The sequence below is a fragment of the Stegostoma tigrinum genome, chromosome 19 (assembly GCF_030684315.1).
Source record: "Stegostoma tigrinum isolate sSteTig4 chromosome 19, sSteTig4.hap1, whole genome shotgun sequence".
Taxonomy (NCBI): Eukaryota; Metazoa; Chordata; class Chondrichthyes; order Orectolobiformes; family Stegostomatidae; genus Stegostoma; species Stegostoma tigrinum.
The window spans coordinates 34,644,163-34,659,285 of NC_081372.1; the positions used below are offsets into that span (position 1 = coordinate 34,644,163).

Below are 15,123 nucleotides of genomic sequence, written 5' to 3' on the forward strand. Positions count from 1 at the left end.
TGCCTAACTTGGAAATGTTTTGGCGATACATTTCAGCAGCAACTGACATAAAAGGTTCACAGTGGATGCCATATGCCTATGAACATGAACAACAAACACACCTATGTCAGACTCATCCTCGTTGATTACAGTTCCACCTTCAACATCATTAGCCCCTAAAGACTGATCTCAAAGCTCCGCAAGCTTGGACTCAGCTCCGCGCTCTGAAACTGGATCCTCACCTTTCTGACCCACAGGCTGTAATCAGTGAAGATAGACAACTGCACCTCCTCCACAATAACACTCAACACTGGAAACCGCATCCCCCCCCCCCGCACCCCCCCCACCACACCCCCAACAAGGATGCATTCTCAGCCCACCACTGTACTCCCTGGACACCCATAACTATGTTGCCAAATTTCAAATGAACGCCATCTACAAGTTCATGGACATTGCCGTAGTAAGACAAATATCTAACAACAATGACTCAAAATACAGACAGGAAATACAGGGCTTGATTATGTGGTGCAATGAGGACAATCTCTCTCTCTTTAGCTTAGTTCTAAACTAAAAACCTGATCATTAACTTCAGGAAGAATCGAGGAGAACATACCCCCATCTACATCAGGGGAACTGAGGTTGAGAGTGACATGTTCCTCAGTGACGATAAACGAACAAACAGTTCATGACATCCTACACAGATGCGACAGTCAAGAAAGCACAACAATGCCTTTTCTTCCACATGCAACTCAAGAAATTTGGCACGTCCATAAAGGACGCTCACTACTTTCTACGATAGTGTGTATAACGGCATGGTACAGCAACTGCTTTACCCAGGACGGTAAGAAACTACAGGTGGTGGTCTGCACGATCCAAATCATCATAGAAGCCAACCTGCCATCCATGGACTCTATTTACACAGCTCACTGCCGCAGAAAGCCTGCCAACAAAGACCCATCGTACCCCAGTAATGATTGTCTGCAACCTCTTCCATCGGGCAGAAGATACAGAAGCCCAAACATACGGACCATCAGGTTCAGGAACAACTTCCCGGCCATTACTAGTCTGATGAATGGACTCTCTAGCCTCAAATAATGCTGATCTTGCTAACGTTGATCCTCTGTGCATGCTTGCTTACCATGATCTGTTTGTACTGATCATATACAAAGCTTTTCATTGATTTATTGTCATGTAAACCAAAGTAAAATCAGGAGTTTTGCTCTGTAGATTACACAGGAAAAATGGGGAGCATGTAGAAAGTGCAGTTGAAATCCAGTAAAAGCAAAATACTGCAGGTACAGGAAATATAAAACAAGTTTGAAACTGTCTTCCTCACAGTCATACCAGACTTGAAACTTTTAACTCTTCATTCTTTCCCCACCAACGCTGCTAATCCTGCTGGGTTTCTCCAGCGTTCTCTGCGCTTGTTTCAGTTGAACGCCAAGATGAGTCATGATCGAAATGAACCACAGAGCAGGTTCAACAGGTCAAATGATCCACTCCTAGTTATTTTAATGCGAGGAAGGCTCAAGACAAGGCCAGCTTCAATTCAGGCCTCGCTCCCGTAATTATCAGTCAGCTATTCGACCACTGAAAACATCAGAGCTCACCCCAATATTGTCCTTGTCTAATAGCCATTCCCATGTACTTTGGCTGCAAGTTAGGAACAATGGACTAAGAAAATCACATGAAAATGCGGTGGAGATACACTAGTCAGTAAAACTGCCCACGAAACGGTTTCTCTCATTTACAGTAGGATCGCCCATGCCCTTCGCACTGCTGTCAGTTAGGCTGGGCCCAGCTCGTGGCTGATTGCCCAGGCAGGCGGGCGGGTGGTGGGGAACGTGACCGCCGCTGGTAGCAGAGGCCTTCAATACTCACATATTGAGGGCATTGCGCCGGTTAGAGAAGTAGGACTCAGCCAGGGGTTGGCTGGCTTTTACCAGCGAGCCGCCCAGGGTGATAAGAGCGAGGAACGGCGCCAAATACCGGCACAGGCAGCCCCGGTGAAAGGTAGTTAGTAACCGCACAACGCCATCGAGCGACATCTTCAGCAGGAGAAGGCGGGGCCCTCTCTGCAGCCCCTGATTGGTAGAGCCCGTCCCCGCCCATTTCCTCTGATTGGGAGAGAACCACCGAGACAATTCCAGGCATTGGAGGCTCCCGGCTCCGCCCATCTAATTATATCCGTGAGAGGCAAGTCCCGCCCGCTGCACTGGACTGGTCAAAAGAAGCTCTACCCACCACAATGGATTGGTCAAAGGCAGCCTCACCTTCGAGATCGCAATTCTCTGTTTTGAACACACCGAGACTCCGGTGCTTGGCTGTCAATTCATGCATGAATGGAAGAGGTACAGTGTATATCAAAGATGGCATACAACTCAACCAGTTGCAGTGACCTATATTCCCATGATGCCTTTAACTCCATTAACAGCCCAAGAAAAGAGAATTTTGAAGTAAAATATAACACTGAACTATATCAGATGACATAAGGTTAGGTAAAAGAGGAATGTTAGAATGTCTTAAAGGAGAGCAGCACAGTAACAAGGCAGAAACGCTTAGGGGGAGAATTCCAGTTCTTTGAATCTAGGCATGTGTAGTGATTGGGAAGAGGTTGGAGAGGTGGATCTCATTGAGTATGAGTTCCCTGATTGGGGCTGTCAGCATAGGCCAATCAGAAATCCTGGCTAACAGATATAAAGAGGAATCAAAGGAGTACCCCTCAGTCTGAGGACAGGCTCTGAGCTAGCTCAGAGTCAATATACTGTGCACGTGTAAATAAAGGGTGACCTGGTGACAGGATACCAACCTCTGTGGAGTTTTTTCAGTGGCGACAAGAGAAAACAGTATGGCCCTGAAGAAAATTTGCTCGCAACAATCATCTTTGAGTGGGGGGTAAGCATTTCTGGCATTATGCCTTTATTTGGGAAGCTTGACTCATTTGATCCTGCCATCAAAGACTATGCCCAGTGTATGGAAAGAATGCAATACTTTTTCTGGGCAAATGACATTGGGGCAGATATAAATGAGTTAATCTTCTGACTGCTTGTGGACCAGCAGCATTTTGGTTATTAGGAGCCTAACCCTGAGGCACTAGACGCTAAACTTTTCGAGAGTTGATAGATTTAGTTAAGGAATATTATGACTCCAAGCCTCTTCTAATTCTGAGAAGCTGTCGGTTTTATTTGGCATTTCGAGAACCACGGAAATCTGTATCGGGCTTTTTGATAACGGTAAGATGACTGGTAGAGGCATATGATTTTGGGTTAACTCGGAATGAGATGCTGAGAGACAGTTTGGTAAGTTGCTTTAAAGGTATAACCATGCAAAAGTACCTATTAACTGAAGCCCAACTGGACTTCCAACAGGCAGTACAACTGGCTTTGTCATTTTAAAATGCAGCAAGTAGAGTATGTCAGCTCCAGTATATCCTGCAGGAAGTGGACGCCCTCACCAGTCTGACTGAGTTTGGGGAACACCACTTGAGTGAAGGCAATTGCATAATTTCATAGGACACATCCTGAGCAGAGGGAACTTTGGTCAGCCCACAGCAAAACCGCAAAACAAAGCCAAGCCTTGGACAAATGGTATCACAAAAAGAGTTATCGCCAAACAAAAAGCAGAGTTTGGAAAAAAACTGCAGGCTTTTAAGCATCTTCCAAGAGAAAAGTGAGATTATCACTTCAACTAGAAACCCTTCATAAGAAAGTAACAGTTATTAATCATGTGATTATCTTTTAGCAGCAATCCAGCAGCCAAGTTCTTCTGAATTGTGCTGCTTTCGGTCTGAAATGAATCAAAAAAAACCATTAATATAATTCACGTTGTCAGTATAAACATCAACGATGATATCCCTAGCATCACGTCACCTATACATTCATAAATCAGATGCCCAATGAAATAATTCTACAGAGGCCGATGTCCCATCACCAACTCACTTTATTTACATGTGCTTCATAATTGACACTGGTCCGGCTTCCTTAGAGCCAGATCTCAGAATGAACAGAACCTCTGACAATCCTGTTTATATCTGTCAAACAGGGGTCCCTGAGTGGACCAGATTAACAGCCCCAGTCCCAGCGAACTCATTTTCTATAAAGTCCACCTGGCTGACCACGTTGTAATTATTACATCTCTTCTCCTCTAAGTCTAAGAATGTAGGCCTGTTCTTTTTCTTGTAGTCTCTCCTGGGTGTTTTCACACCTGACCTGGTTCCTCTGACTCAGCATCGGACATGGGTGCTGCATATTGGACCATTGCAAACTCTTGCGCTTGGAGTCTCTTGGAAGAAATCCATCCTCTTCTTTAGGAGATAAACTCATGGAGGCTGCAACATCTGCCACGTCCATCTCAGATTCAGATGTTTCTTTGATGCTTGACTAATGGGGAGAACTCACAGAATCCAATGACCTTTCCAGCTGTTCTAAGAGTCAGGTATGTTTTGCTCCTGCCCTGTTTACGAGTTTGTAGTTTCCATGTGGTCCAAGTGCTTGTTCAGGACTGCCTCACCAATGCAAACTTTGTACATCATGAGACCTGACCTCACACAACCACGCCTCTTACCCAAGCAGTGCCATTTCCATGGTTTCAGCACCAAACTTCGTACCCCGAAGTAAAGTGTTACTGTCTTATAGCGGAGTCTTGTGTCCGGCATTTGTGTTCCTAATGCTGTTTCACCCTCCACCGCCAATGTCTGGAAAGATCAGATTTAATCTGGTGCAGAGTCTTCTCCCCAATAGCAATTCTGCTAGAGGAATCCCTGCAGTTGCGATGAAGAGTGGCCCAATAATCAAATAGAAACCAGGACAGTTTTGGTTCTAGTGAAGCTGAAGGCTGTTTATTTTTGCCTGACTTCAAAGTATGGACTGTTCTTTCTGCCTGACATTGGATAATGAATGGTATGGATCTGTCCTTATATGCTGAATGCTATTCGGTTTTAAGAAATGTTCAAATTCCCTGCTGGTAAAAGATGTTCCATTGTCAGTGACCAACACTTCCAGGAGCCCGTGTATTGCAAATGTTGATCACAACTTTTCTATCATCATCCCCATGTTTGACACATGAACTCTATGCATGTCTAATCACTTTAAGTGGACAGCCACAATGACTAAGATCATTGAATCCATGAAAGGGCCGGCACAGATTTTAAAAGGTGGGCATAATGACAGTGATTGAAATCATCTACGTTTTTGCATACACAAATGCTTATCCAAATTAGTTGTACTCTAAGTACTATTACTGTAATGTAGATAGAATTAAGGGCTTGAGAATAAGTAGAGCAGCCAGACCATCCAAGGCTCATTAAGGAGGTGGGGTACATCATGTGTGACTCTGTATATGTATTTATACACTGCACCCAGCAACGGCTCTCACAGATTGGAAGAGGCCTGATATAGTCCCCAGCATTTAAAAAAAAGTTGCAAGACAGATCTGACTATCTGACAGCTCGTTAGTTTGATAACAGCCATAAGAAAGATACTTCTGAGAATAATCAGAAATGCAATCTATTGTTGTTATACAGAAGCAATATACTAAGATATGGTTTACAAAAAAGTCATGTCTTACTAATCTGATTTTATTTTCTGAAGAAGCAATGAAGATGGCAGATTAGGAAAACCCAATAAGCATTGTCAACCTGGGCTTCTGAAATGTTTCCAATAAGGTACTGTATAATAAGATTCTGATATTAATGGCAATGTATTGAAATAAGTTGAAAACTGTCTGAATGGACAACCAGGCAAAGTAGAATTGGAGACAGATTTTGAGCTGTTTGGAGACATATGATGTCTCATAGGGATCAGATATGGGAAAGTTGCTCCTCACTGTTTTCATTGATAATGTAGATGTGGATGACAAGGTCTTTGCATGCAGCTGATACTAAGATCTATGGGTGTTAAAATTGTGCTCAACAGCTTCTAGTCAATTTTAGTATTTTGGCAGATTGGATTCGTGATTCACAAATGATGTTTAATTTGGAAAAAATGTTTTATTATGTATATGGGTATGTCAAATGTTCAATATTCATATACACTTCATGGGAAAGCCTTTGAGAAAGTAGTAAATTAGAGAATGGAATAAAAGTGATGAACAATGCCATGAAACAATACTTAGAGTAAATAGGGCATTGAGGTACATTCATTGGACAATTGATTCTAAGCTAAAGCCTGCCATTTTGTCATTTTGCAAGATTTTGAAATATTATGCCCAGTTTTGATGTCCGCTCGCATGATGGATGATGTAGAGGTTCCGGATATGGAGCAGAGATGAGTCACTAAAGTAGATCTCCAGTTATAAAACATCTTATAGTTACCATATAGGCCAAAATAAATATTGTACAGAAACATAAATTCAGGGTGATCTGATTGGGGTTTACAAGATGACAATTGGAATAGGTTATGTTCCAGTGATAGTTTATCCTAATGAAATACATTAAAACAGAACCAGAGTCTCAACTTAAGTTATGTGCTGACTGGATCTAAATTAGATATAAGGATGTGAGAATAGTGAACAGGATCTGTACTCAAAGGAGTTTAGAAGGAAGGTGGCAGGGGGATCTCATTGAAACTTGCAGAATACTGAGAAGCCTGGTTCAGTAAACATGGATGAGGTGTTGCCACGAGTATGAGAAACTAGGTCCTGAGGGCACAGCCTCAGAGTTAAGGGAGAATCCTTTAGAACTGAGATGAGGAGGAATTTCTTCAGCCAGAGGGTGGTAAATCTGCAGAACTCATTACTGCAGAGGGCTACGGATACCAAGTGATTGAGTGTATTTAAGACAGAGATAGATAGATTCTTGATTAGTAAGGGGATCAAGGGTTGTGGGGAGAAGGCAGGAGAATTAGTTTCAGAAACATATCAGCCATGATCGAATGGCAGAGTGAACTCAATGGGCTGAATGTCCTAATTCTTTTCCTATGTCTTATGGCTTTATTCTGGAATAGGCTGTTATATTGCACAGAGGTCACAATTTCTTCAAATGAGAATTGCTCCTGTTTTTGGGTCAGATGGACATCAGTTTTTAGTAAAAGGAAGGAACGCAGTGAATTTGAAACCACAATGATTGCAGTTTAATTTCAATTACCTAGCTAGGTCAGAGAGACATTATCCACAGCTTTTACCATAAATTAACACTGATATTTATCTTGTTTCTCACCTCTCCCAGGTCACCACATGAATTTGGGTGATATGGAGAATGTATAATGTTGTAACACACAACGGGTCACAATTGTAATTGATAGACTGAAGTTTTCAGACCCTCTTTAGTTATTTGTTGTTTGTATGTTAGATGTTTGTGTATCAAACGATAAAAACATCATTTGGACTTCACATTTGGTTCATGCTCAAAATGACAGCCTGAATTGTATAGAATTTACAGACAGAAACAGGCTATTCAATCTGATTAGTCTGTGGTGACGTTTACGATTCTCAAAAGTCTTCTTCCATCTCATTTGCCACTCATAGCCTTTCAGCATATCTTTAAATGAAACAAATTGGAAAATAAGATTCTTCTGGAATTAATATTAATGCATACATGCATACAGTGCAATGCTCAGGTATACACAATATAAAATAATTTAGGCTTTATTATATATTGCAGTGTTACTCCCAACCAATTAGATCAGTAACTGCCAGTAAATACTCACACCTCAAATTACCAAAATTGCCACTATTGTCTGAGAATAGAAAAGATGGAAAGTTGCTATTTCTGCACCATAAGCTGCATCATAGTGGAAGCTGTTGAACACTCAGCAGGTAACTCATCTTCTGTGAAGGGAACCAACCAGGTAATATTGTAAATTTTTACTGTAACTCCAATGTTCACTTCAAAGGGAAGCAATGACTGGGAAGAGGATTGGTTTGGTACTTGGAGCATAGACCCATCATCAAAATGTTCTTTAGTGGGTAGCCTTTACCTTCACTATTGATCTGCTACACAGACTGGGTGACCGCTTTGTAGGAAACCGATGTTCTGTCTGCAAAAATGACACCCAGCTTCCAGTCACCTGACATTTCAACACACCACTGTATTCTATGGGCAATGCCTCTGTCTCAGGCTCACTGTAGTGCTTCAGCAAAGAGCAGCACTTCATTTTCTGCTGGGAATCCTGCAATCCTTTGGACTCAATACCGAGTTCAATAATTTTAAAACTTGAACACCGCCTTCCATGTCCTTTTATCTATCCCCACACCCTAGGCCTTGTCGTGATTTCAGCAGAGCCAACCAATTTTCCCATACATCATCAGATTTTCTTTCTCCCTGGCTTACTAATATCCATCTCTGTGACTAACTGTCTTTCTGACTCTCTGGGCTTTATCTCTGCCTACCCGCTCACTCCCCAACAACGCCGCCTTGTCTTCTTTATATTTACCACCCTTTCCTTGCTACAGTCAGTTCTGAAGAAGGTCACTGGACTTGAAATGTTAACTCTGTTTTCTCTCCACAAACACTGCCAGACATGCTGACTTTTCCCAGAACTTTCTGTTTTGTTTTGATCTGCTTCATGTTTTCTTGAGCTGCTAGGCTGCTGGGGGCTAAGTCACAATGTTGGTTTCTGATGCTTCTAACTTATTGCAGCTTTTCACATTGTCTCTAAGACATAAGTGTATTTAACTTTGTTCATCGTGTCTGCAACCCTCTCAGATATTATCAGCCACTAAGGCATTCCCACTTGAATGTTTTATATTTTTTCATTTTTTCCCATGAACTTGTGTTATTTCCCCTTCCCTTTGTTTTCTTCTTTTTCAATGCTGTTTATAGGTAATATCCGCTTGTCTATGACTATTATAACAATTTGTCAATTATTCACGTCTGCTTCTTTGTCGGTTCTTCTGACATGCAGAATATTTCAATCACAATCTGCTTTTGTTTCAGATATTTAGTCACTGCAGCTACTTTGCTTTCTGCCTTCAGTTAACTATAAGTCTGTTGCTTAGCAACCTACAGACTGTCTCACCATCAACACAATTCATTTTTAGAAACTGGTATTTACTTGGAGCAAGAATGATTTATTCATTTTGGTTGTTATGTCATTTATAGACACTAAGTAATAATTATTGGGGATTTGCTTCTCACTAATTCACACAAAGCAATTATTATTTGCTGCATCACTGGGAACAGCACCATGAAAGGAACAAATATTACAGATTTTATTGAAAAGCAGAAAAAAATAGCATCCCTGAAGCTCTAGGGGAGTCAGAGAGACTTCAAAATTGTCAGTTGCTCTAAAAAGTGTTATCTAGAAGTTGGAATGATGTAATGTTGATGGAGGATGCAGTAGAAAAGATCACAGAAACACTGAAGAAAAGTCAGGAAAGGCCAGAACAATGATATTGTATGCTGGTGATTGAAAATTGATTACAAGCCAAAGTCATCTCAAAACATTCTGTGCCTGTAGTATGTTTGCAATGAATCTATATATAAATATTCATCTGCACAGAAAACTTTTGTTGGAGCATTTGGTACATCTTATGATTAGTTCCGTAAAAATTGCGTAGGATGAGACACCATAGCTTTGATGGGCCTGGACCAGTGATGGGTCTCAACACTGCCTTATCATGAGATCTCCTTTCCACTCTCAGCAAAATGAATATCCTGCAAAATATCATCATTGCACAAAAACAACAATGATTATATCAATCAGCAATCTTGACATTAGAATTTTCTTTTCGGCAGTGACAATGGACTCAAATCTAACATCTACAGGTAAAAGTAACAGAAAACTCTAGCTCTGAAAGTGATTTACATTATTGTTGGCTATCAGTGCCTATTTATGATCCTTGAGTATGGTGAGCTGAATGTATACTTATGCAAACAAGTTACAAATGGATTTCGTCCATAGTGTAGGAACTTGACACAAGCCCCAAAATTGTCAACTATCGACATGGCTTTTCTACCTTTGAAAGACTTTGTTCAGACACAGCATTCATACACTAAGAACGCCAGTGCTCTGTTATTTCTATAAGATACCAATACAGTCACTGCAGTACCAAAACATCAGGGAGATGAAATTAGAATTCACAATCACGAGTATTTTTGTTTGTTTCTCAAAAATGTTGATGTAAGTCATGACGTAATTTGCTACATTTTGTTTATTCCCACATTGTTTTAATTTTTTAGTTTACATGATGTGGGGTGTCACTGGAAGACCATCATTTACTGCCCATCCTAATTGTAATTGAATCTCTGCTGTTCATGTGCAGAGATACACATTGTGCTATTGGCGACTGGGTTTCTGGATCTTGGTTCAGCAATGCTGTAGGAATGATAATGCATTTTGAATTCAGAATGACATGTGACATGGAGTCTTAGAGTCAAACAGCATGGAAACAGACCCTTCTTTCCAACCAGTCCATGCGGAATCCCAAGCTGAACTAGTCTCACCTGCATGCTCCTGGCCTATATCTTTCCAAACCTTTCCTATTCACGTACTTATCAAAATGTCTTTTAGACATTATAATGACACCCAGATCCACCAATCCCTCAGGAAGTTCATTCCACGTGCAAATCACGCTCTCTGTAAAAAATCTGCCCCTCTGTCTTTTTTAAATTTCTCTCCTCTCACCTTAAAAATATGACCCCTCATCTTGAAATCCCCGATCCTCGGGAAAATGCAACTACCATTAACTCTATCTATATCTCTCATGATTTTATAAACTCCCATCCAGTCAACTCTCAACCTCCTACTCTCCAGTGAAAAAAAATGTCCCAGCCTATCCAGCCTTTCTTTATAACTCAAACCTTCCATATCCGATAACATCCCGGAAAACCTCTCCAGCTTAATAATTTCCCTCCGATAACTGAGCTACCAGGATTGGACAGTATTCCAGAAGAGGCTTCACCAATGTCTGTACAACCTCAACATAACTTCTTAACTCCTATATTCAAAGGACTGAGCAATGAAGCATGCCAAAAGACTTTTTAAACACCCTGTCTGTATGCGATGCAAAATTCAAAGAATTATGTATCTGCACCCCTAGGTCCTTCTGTTCCACAACACTACCCAAGGCCCTACCATTAATTTTATAAGCCCTACCCGTGTTTGTTGTACCAATACAATACATTGCATTTATCCAGATTGAACTCCATCTGCCATTTTTCAGTCTGTTGACCAATTTGATCAAGAACACGCTGTAATCTTAAAAAACCTTCTTCACTGTCTACTTTACCACAAATGTTGGTGTTGTCCACAAACTTACTAACTATGCCTTCTATATTCTCATCCAAATCATTCAAATAAATGGCAAACAAAACAGCACCCAGAACTGATCCCTGTGGAATATCGCTGGTCACAGAACTCCAGTCCAAAAAGCAATCCTCCACCATTAATTTGTGTCTCCTGCCATTAAGCCAATTATGTCTCCAATTGGCAAGCTCACTCTGAAACCCATAACTTGTCTACTATGTAGAACCTTGTTGAAGGCTTTACTAAAATCCAAATAAACAATGTCTACTGTCTGCCATCATCAATCTTTTTGGTAACTTCCTCAAAACTCAATCAAGTTTGTGAGACATGATTTCCCTAGCACAAAGCCACACTGACTGTCTCCAATTAATCTTTGCTTCTCTAAATATCCATAAACCCTATCTTTTATAATTGCCTCCAACAATTTATCCATAATTGAAGTCAGACTCACAGGTCTGTAGTTCCCTGGTTTCTCCTTACAACCTTTCTTGAACAAAGCCATTAGCCACCCTGCAGTCATCAGGTACCTCATCCATCATTATAGATGATGCAAATATTGTTGCAAGGGGTCTTATAATTTCCTCCCTTATTTTCCACAATGTTTTGGGATTCATTTGATCTGGTCCTGGAGATTTATCCGACTTTATATTTTCTAAGACCTCCCAAACAATCTCTTCTGTAATATGAACTGTTTTTAAAATATCAAAGTTTATTTCTCTGCATTCTTTTAACTCCATTCTTTCTCCACAGTAAAAACTGATGCAAAGCATTCTTTTAGGGTCTCTCTCATGTCCTGGGATTCCACACAAAGACCACCTGTCTTGATCTTTAAGAGGCCCTAGCCTCTCTCCAGTTACCCTCTTGCCTTTAATGTATTTGTAGAGCCTCTTTGGATTATCCTTAACCTTATATGCCAATACTATCTTATATCCCCATTTTGTCTTCTTAATTTCTTTCTTATGAATGCCCCCACACTGTTTATATTGATTAAGAGATTCAGTTGAACCAAATTGTCTGTATTTGAAATAAGATTCTCTTTTATTCTTGACTAGAACCTCAATATCTTTAATCCTGGTGGGGAGGAATTTGCTGCCCTTCTAGGTGGTAAAGGTAGCATGTTTGAGAGATGGCATCAAAGAAGGCTTGGTGAATTTCTACAGTGCATTTCGTATACATTACTGCCACTGTGAGCCTGCTATGGAAGGAGTGAATGGGCTGATCAAATGGGCTTCTTCACCTTGGATTGTGCAGAGCTTCTTGACTGTCATTGGTATTTTGTTCATGCAAATCAAGTGAAAAATATTTGATTACTCTCCTGACTTGTGCCTTGACAATGGTATACACACTTTGGAAGTTTTTAGATACATACTAATGAATTTCCAGACATTATGTTGTTATTGTCATCAAATCTATACAGTTCATTTTGTGGTCAGTTGTGGTGGGGTGTGAGGGAACACAGTGATGGTAATTAATTGAATGACGTGATGTGATTAGACTTCCTCTTGCTAGAAATTATACATTTTTGGCAATTTTGTGCCATAAATGCTGTTCCAACCGATCAACCAAGCCTGAATATTGTCCCGTTCTAGTTGTATTAGCGCGCATACTACTGTAAAATATGAACAGTTTCAAAGGAAACTGCACATTCCTGAATCATCATTGCAGACCTCTACTTCTGACCTTATCAGGGTGACAAAGTCATTGATGAGTCAACATATTATTGGGCATAGGCTACTTAGGCAATTCTGGAGTGATGTCCTCGGGTTGAGACAATTGGCCTTTGATAATCGTAACCATCTTCCTTCATTTTAGTGATCACTCCACTAAGGGAGAGATTTTCCTTGATACCTATTACTCAATATTCCTAAGGCTCCTTGGTCAAATGCTTCCTTGTTATTAAGGGATGTCATTCTTACCTTATCTCTGGAATTCAGTTATTTTTGAGTCCATATTTGAACCAAAGCTGTGTCTCTGGTAAAAATCAGGCTGTACATCAATGAACAGGTTTTTGCTAAGCTAGTGCTGTTTGATGTTACTGTTGATGACATATTCCATTGTATGATGATCGAGAAAATAGCTATGGACTGGTAACTACCTGCATTGGATTAGTTCTTCTTTTGTAGACAGGTCATATCTGGATAATTTTCAATTTTGACAGGTACAAGTCAGTTTTGTAACTGTCTTGGAGTAATTTGATGATGGAACTAGCTAGTTCCAGGGAATAAATGTTCAACAGGACAACTAGAATGTTGTCAGGGCCCGTTGCTTTAGCTGTGTCCAACACATTTAATTGTTTGTTGATATCACATGGAGTGAATTGAATGGGATAAATACTGGGTTCTCTAAATGGTGCAGACTTCAAGAGGAGGACAAGGTGAATTTTTGCATTCATGTGCTTGGCATCATCATGGAAATATTCAGGGAGCCATCACTTCCAATTAGTTGTTCAATTGTCCACTATAATTCATGGCTTGATGTGGTAAATCAGTCAAACTTTTACTTGATTCATTGCCTAAAGGATTGGTTGGCACAAAATACAGCACCATGCTTCACCATTTAATGTGGTCTCATGTAGCTTCACCAGTTTGGCATCCAATTGCTAAGTACAGCTCCTGGCATGTAATCCTGCACAGCTCATTGAATATGTGTTTATTCTTGCTTTGATCATAAGAACATAAGAACCAGGAGCAGGAGCAGGCCATCTGGCCCTTTGGTCCTGCTCTGCCATTCAATAAGATCATGGCTGATCTTTTCGTGGCCTTTGTTCCACTCACCCATCCTCTCACCATGACCATTAATTCCTTTACTATTCAAAAAATTATCTATCTTAGCTTTAAAAACATTCAGTGAGGAAGACTCAACTACTTCACTGGGCAAGGAATTCAACAGATTCACAACTCTTTGAGTGAAGAAGTTCCTCTTCAATTCAGTCTCAACTCTGCCCCCCCACCCCCTAATTTTGAGGCTATGCCCTCTTCTTCTACTTTCATGACCAGTGGAAACATTCTCCCTTCTTCTATCTTGTTTATTCCCTACATAATTTTGTGTTTCAATAAGATTGCCCCCCCAATTCTTCTAAATTCCTATGATTATAATCCCAGTCTCGTCAGACTCTCCTCATAAGCCAACCCTCTCAACTCCAGAATCAACCTAGTGAATCTCTGTACCACCTCCAGTGCTAGTACATCCTTTCTCAAGTAAGGAGACTAAACTGAATGCAGTACTCTAGGTGACCAGCACCCTATACAGGAAGACTTGCATTAAGTCATTATTTACAAGGCTACATACTCATTGAGAGTATGGATTATTGTTTTAACATGGTGTGATGTTTTCAGTTATACTAACTAAAAATGTGAAAAATGTCATTTCTGCATTTTTATATATTAATTATCTACTAGGTAATGTTCAGTCGGAGTTGACTTTCATTTATTTGTTACAGCAAAATTCTTAAAAGGTGAAACATTGACATGTGATTATCTCAGTTGATTTGCTTGAAAATTGATAGTTTTTTTGAAGAGCTATCGATCCAAAAGAGGATCATAATAGCTTTTTAAATGTTATTGTCACAATTTTGACACATACAGTCAGAATGTAAATCGGTTAGAATGCAAGCAATGGGATTAGTTAAAGTCAGCATTGATTTATGAAAGGTAAAACATGCTCTACTAATTGACTGTAATTTTTTGAGGATATGACTATAAAAATATTTACAGGAGAATCAGCAGATAGAGAGTATTTGGATTTCAAAAAGGCTTTTGATAAGGTCCCACACAAGAGGTTAGTGGGGAAAATGTAAGCACATGCATTGGGCGTAATATGTTGGCATAGATTGCAAATTGGTTACAGATCAGAAATAAGTCTTTTAGTCGGTGACGGGGAGTGACTAGGAGTGACTGATTGTGGTCTTGCAGGGATCAGTGCTTGGACCCCACCTATTGATGATATGTATAAAAGAGGAAAC

At 40.3% G+C, this 15,123-nt stretch overlaps 1 protein-coding gene across 7 annotated transcripts in view; it reads right to left on the reverse strand.

Moving 5' to 3' along the window:
* fitm2 (fat storage inducing transmembrane protein 2) overlaps positions 1 to 15,123 on the reverse strand; it is a 275,264-nt gene that overhangs the window by 76,129 nt on the left and 184,012 nt on the right. For 3 of the 7 annotated variants that reach the window (XR_009446933.1, XR_009446934.1, XM_048550012.2), the window contains exon 1: positions 1,861 to 2,061. The exons of 2 other annotated variants lie outside the window; for them this stretch is intronic. Coding sequence is in view for 1 of the 5 variants with exons in the window: in XM_048550012.2 (XP_048405969.1) it covers positions 1,861 to 2,027 (167 nt within the window). In the remaining 4 variants the exon portion in view is untranslated. Of the gene's footprint in view, positions 1 to 1,860; positions 2,062 to 15,123 lie in introns of those variants that run through there. 2 more of the 7 variants (XM_048550014.2, XM_048550015.2) reach the window with 2 other exon arrangements.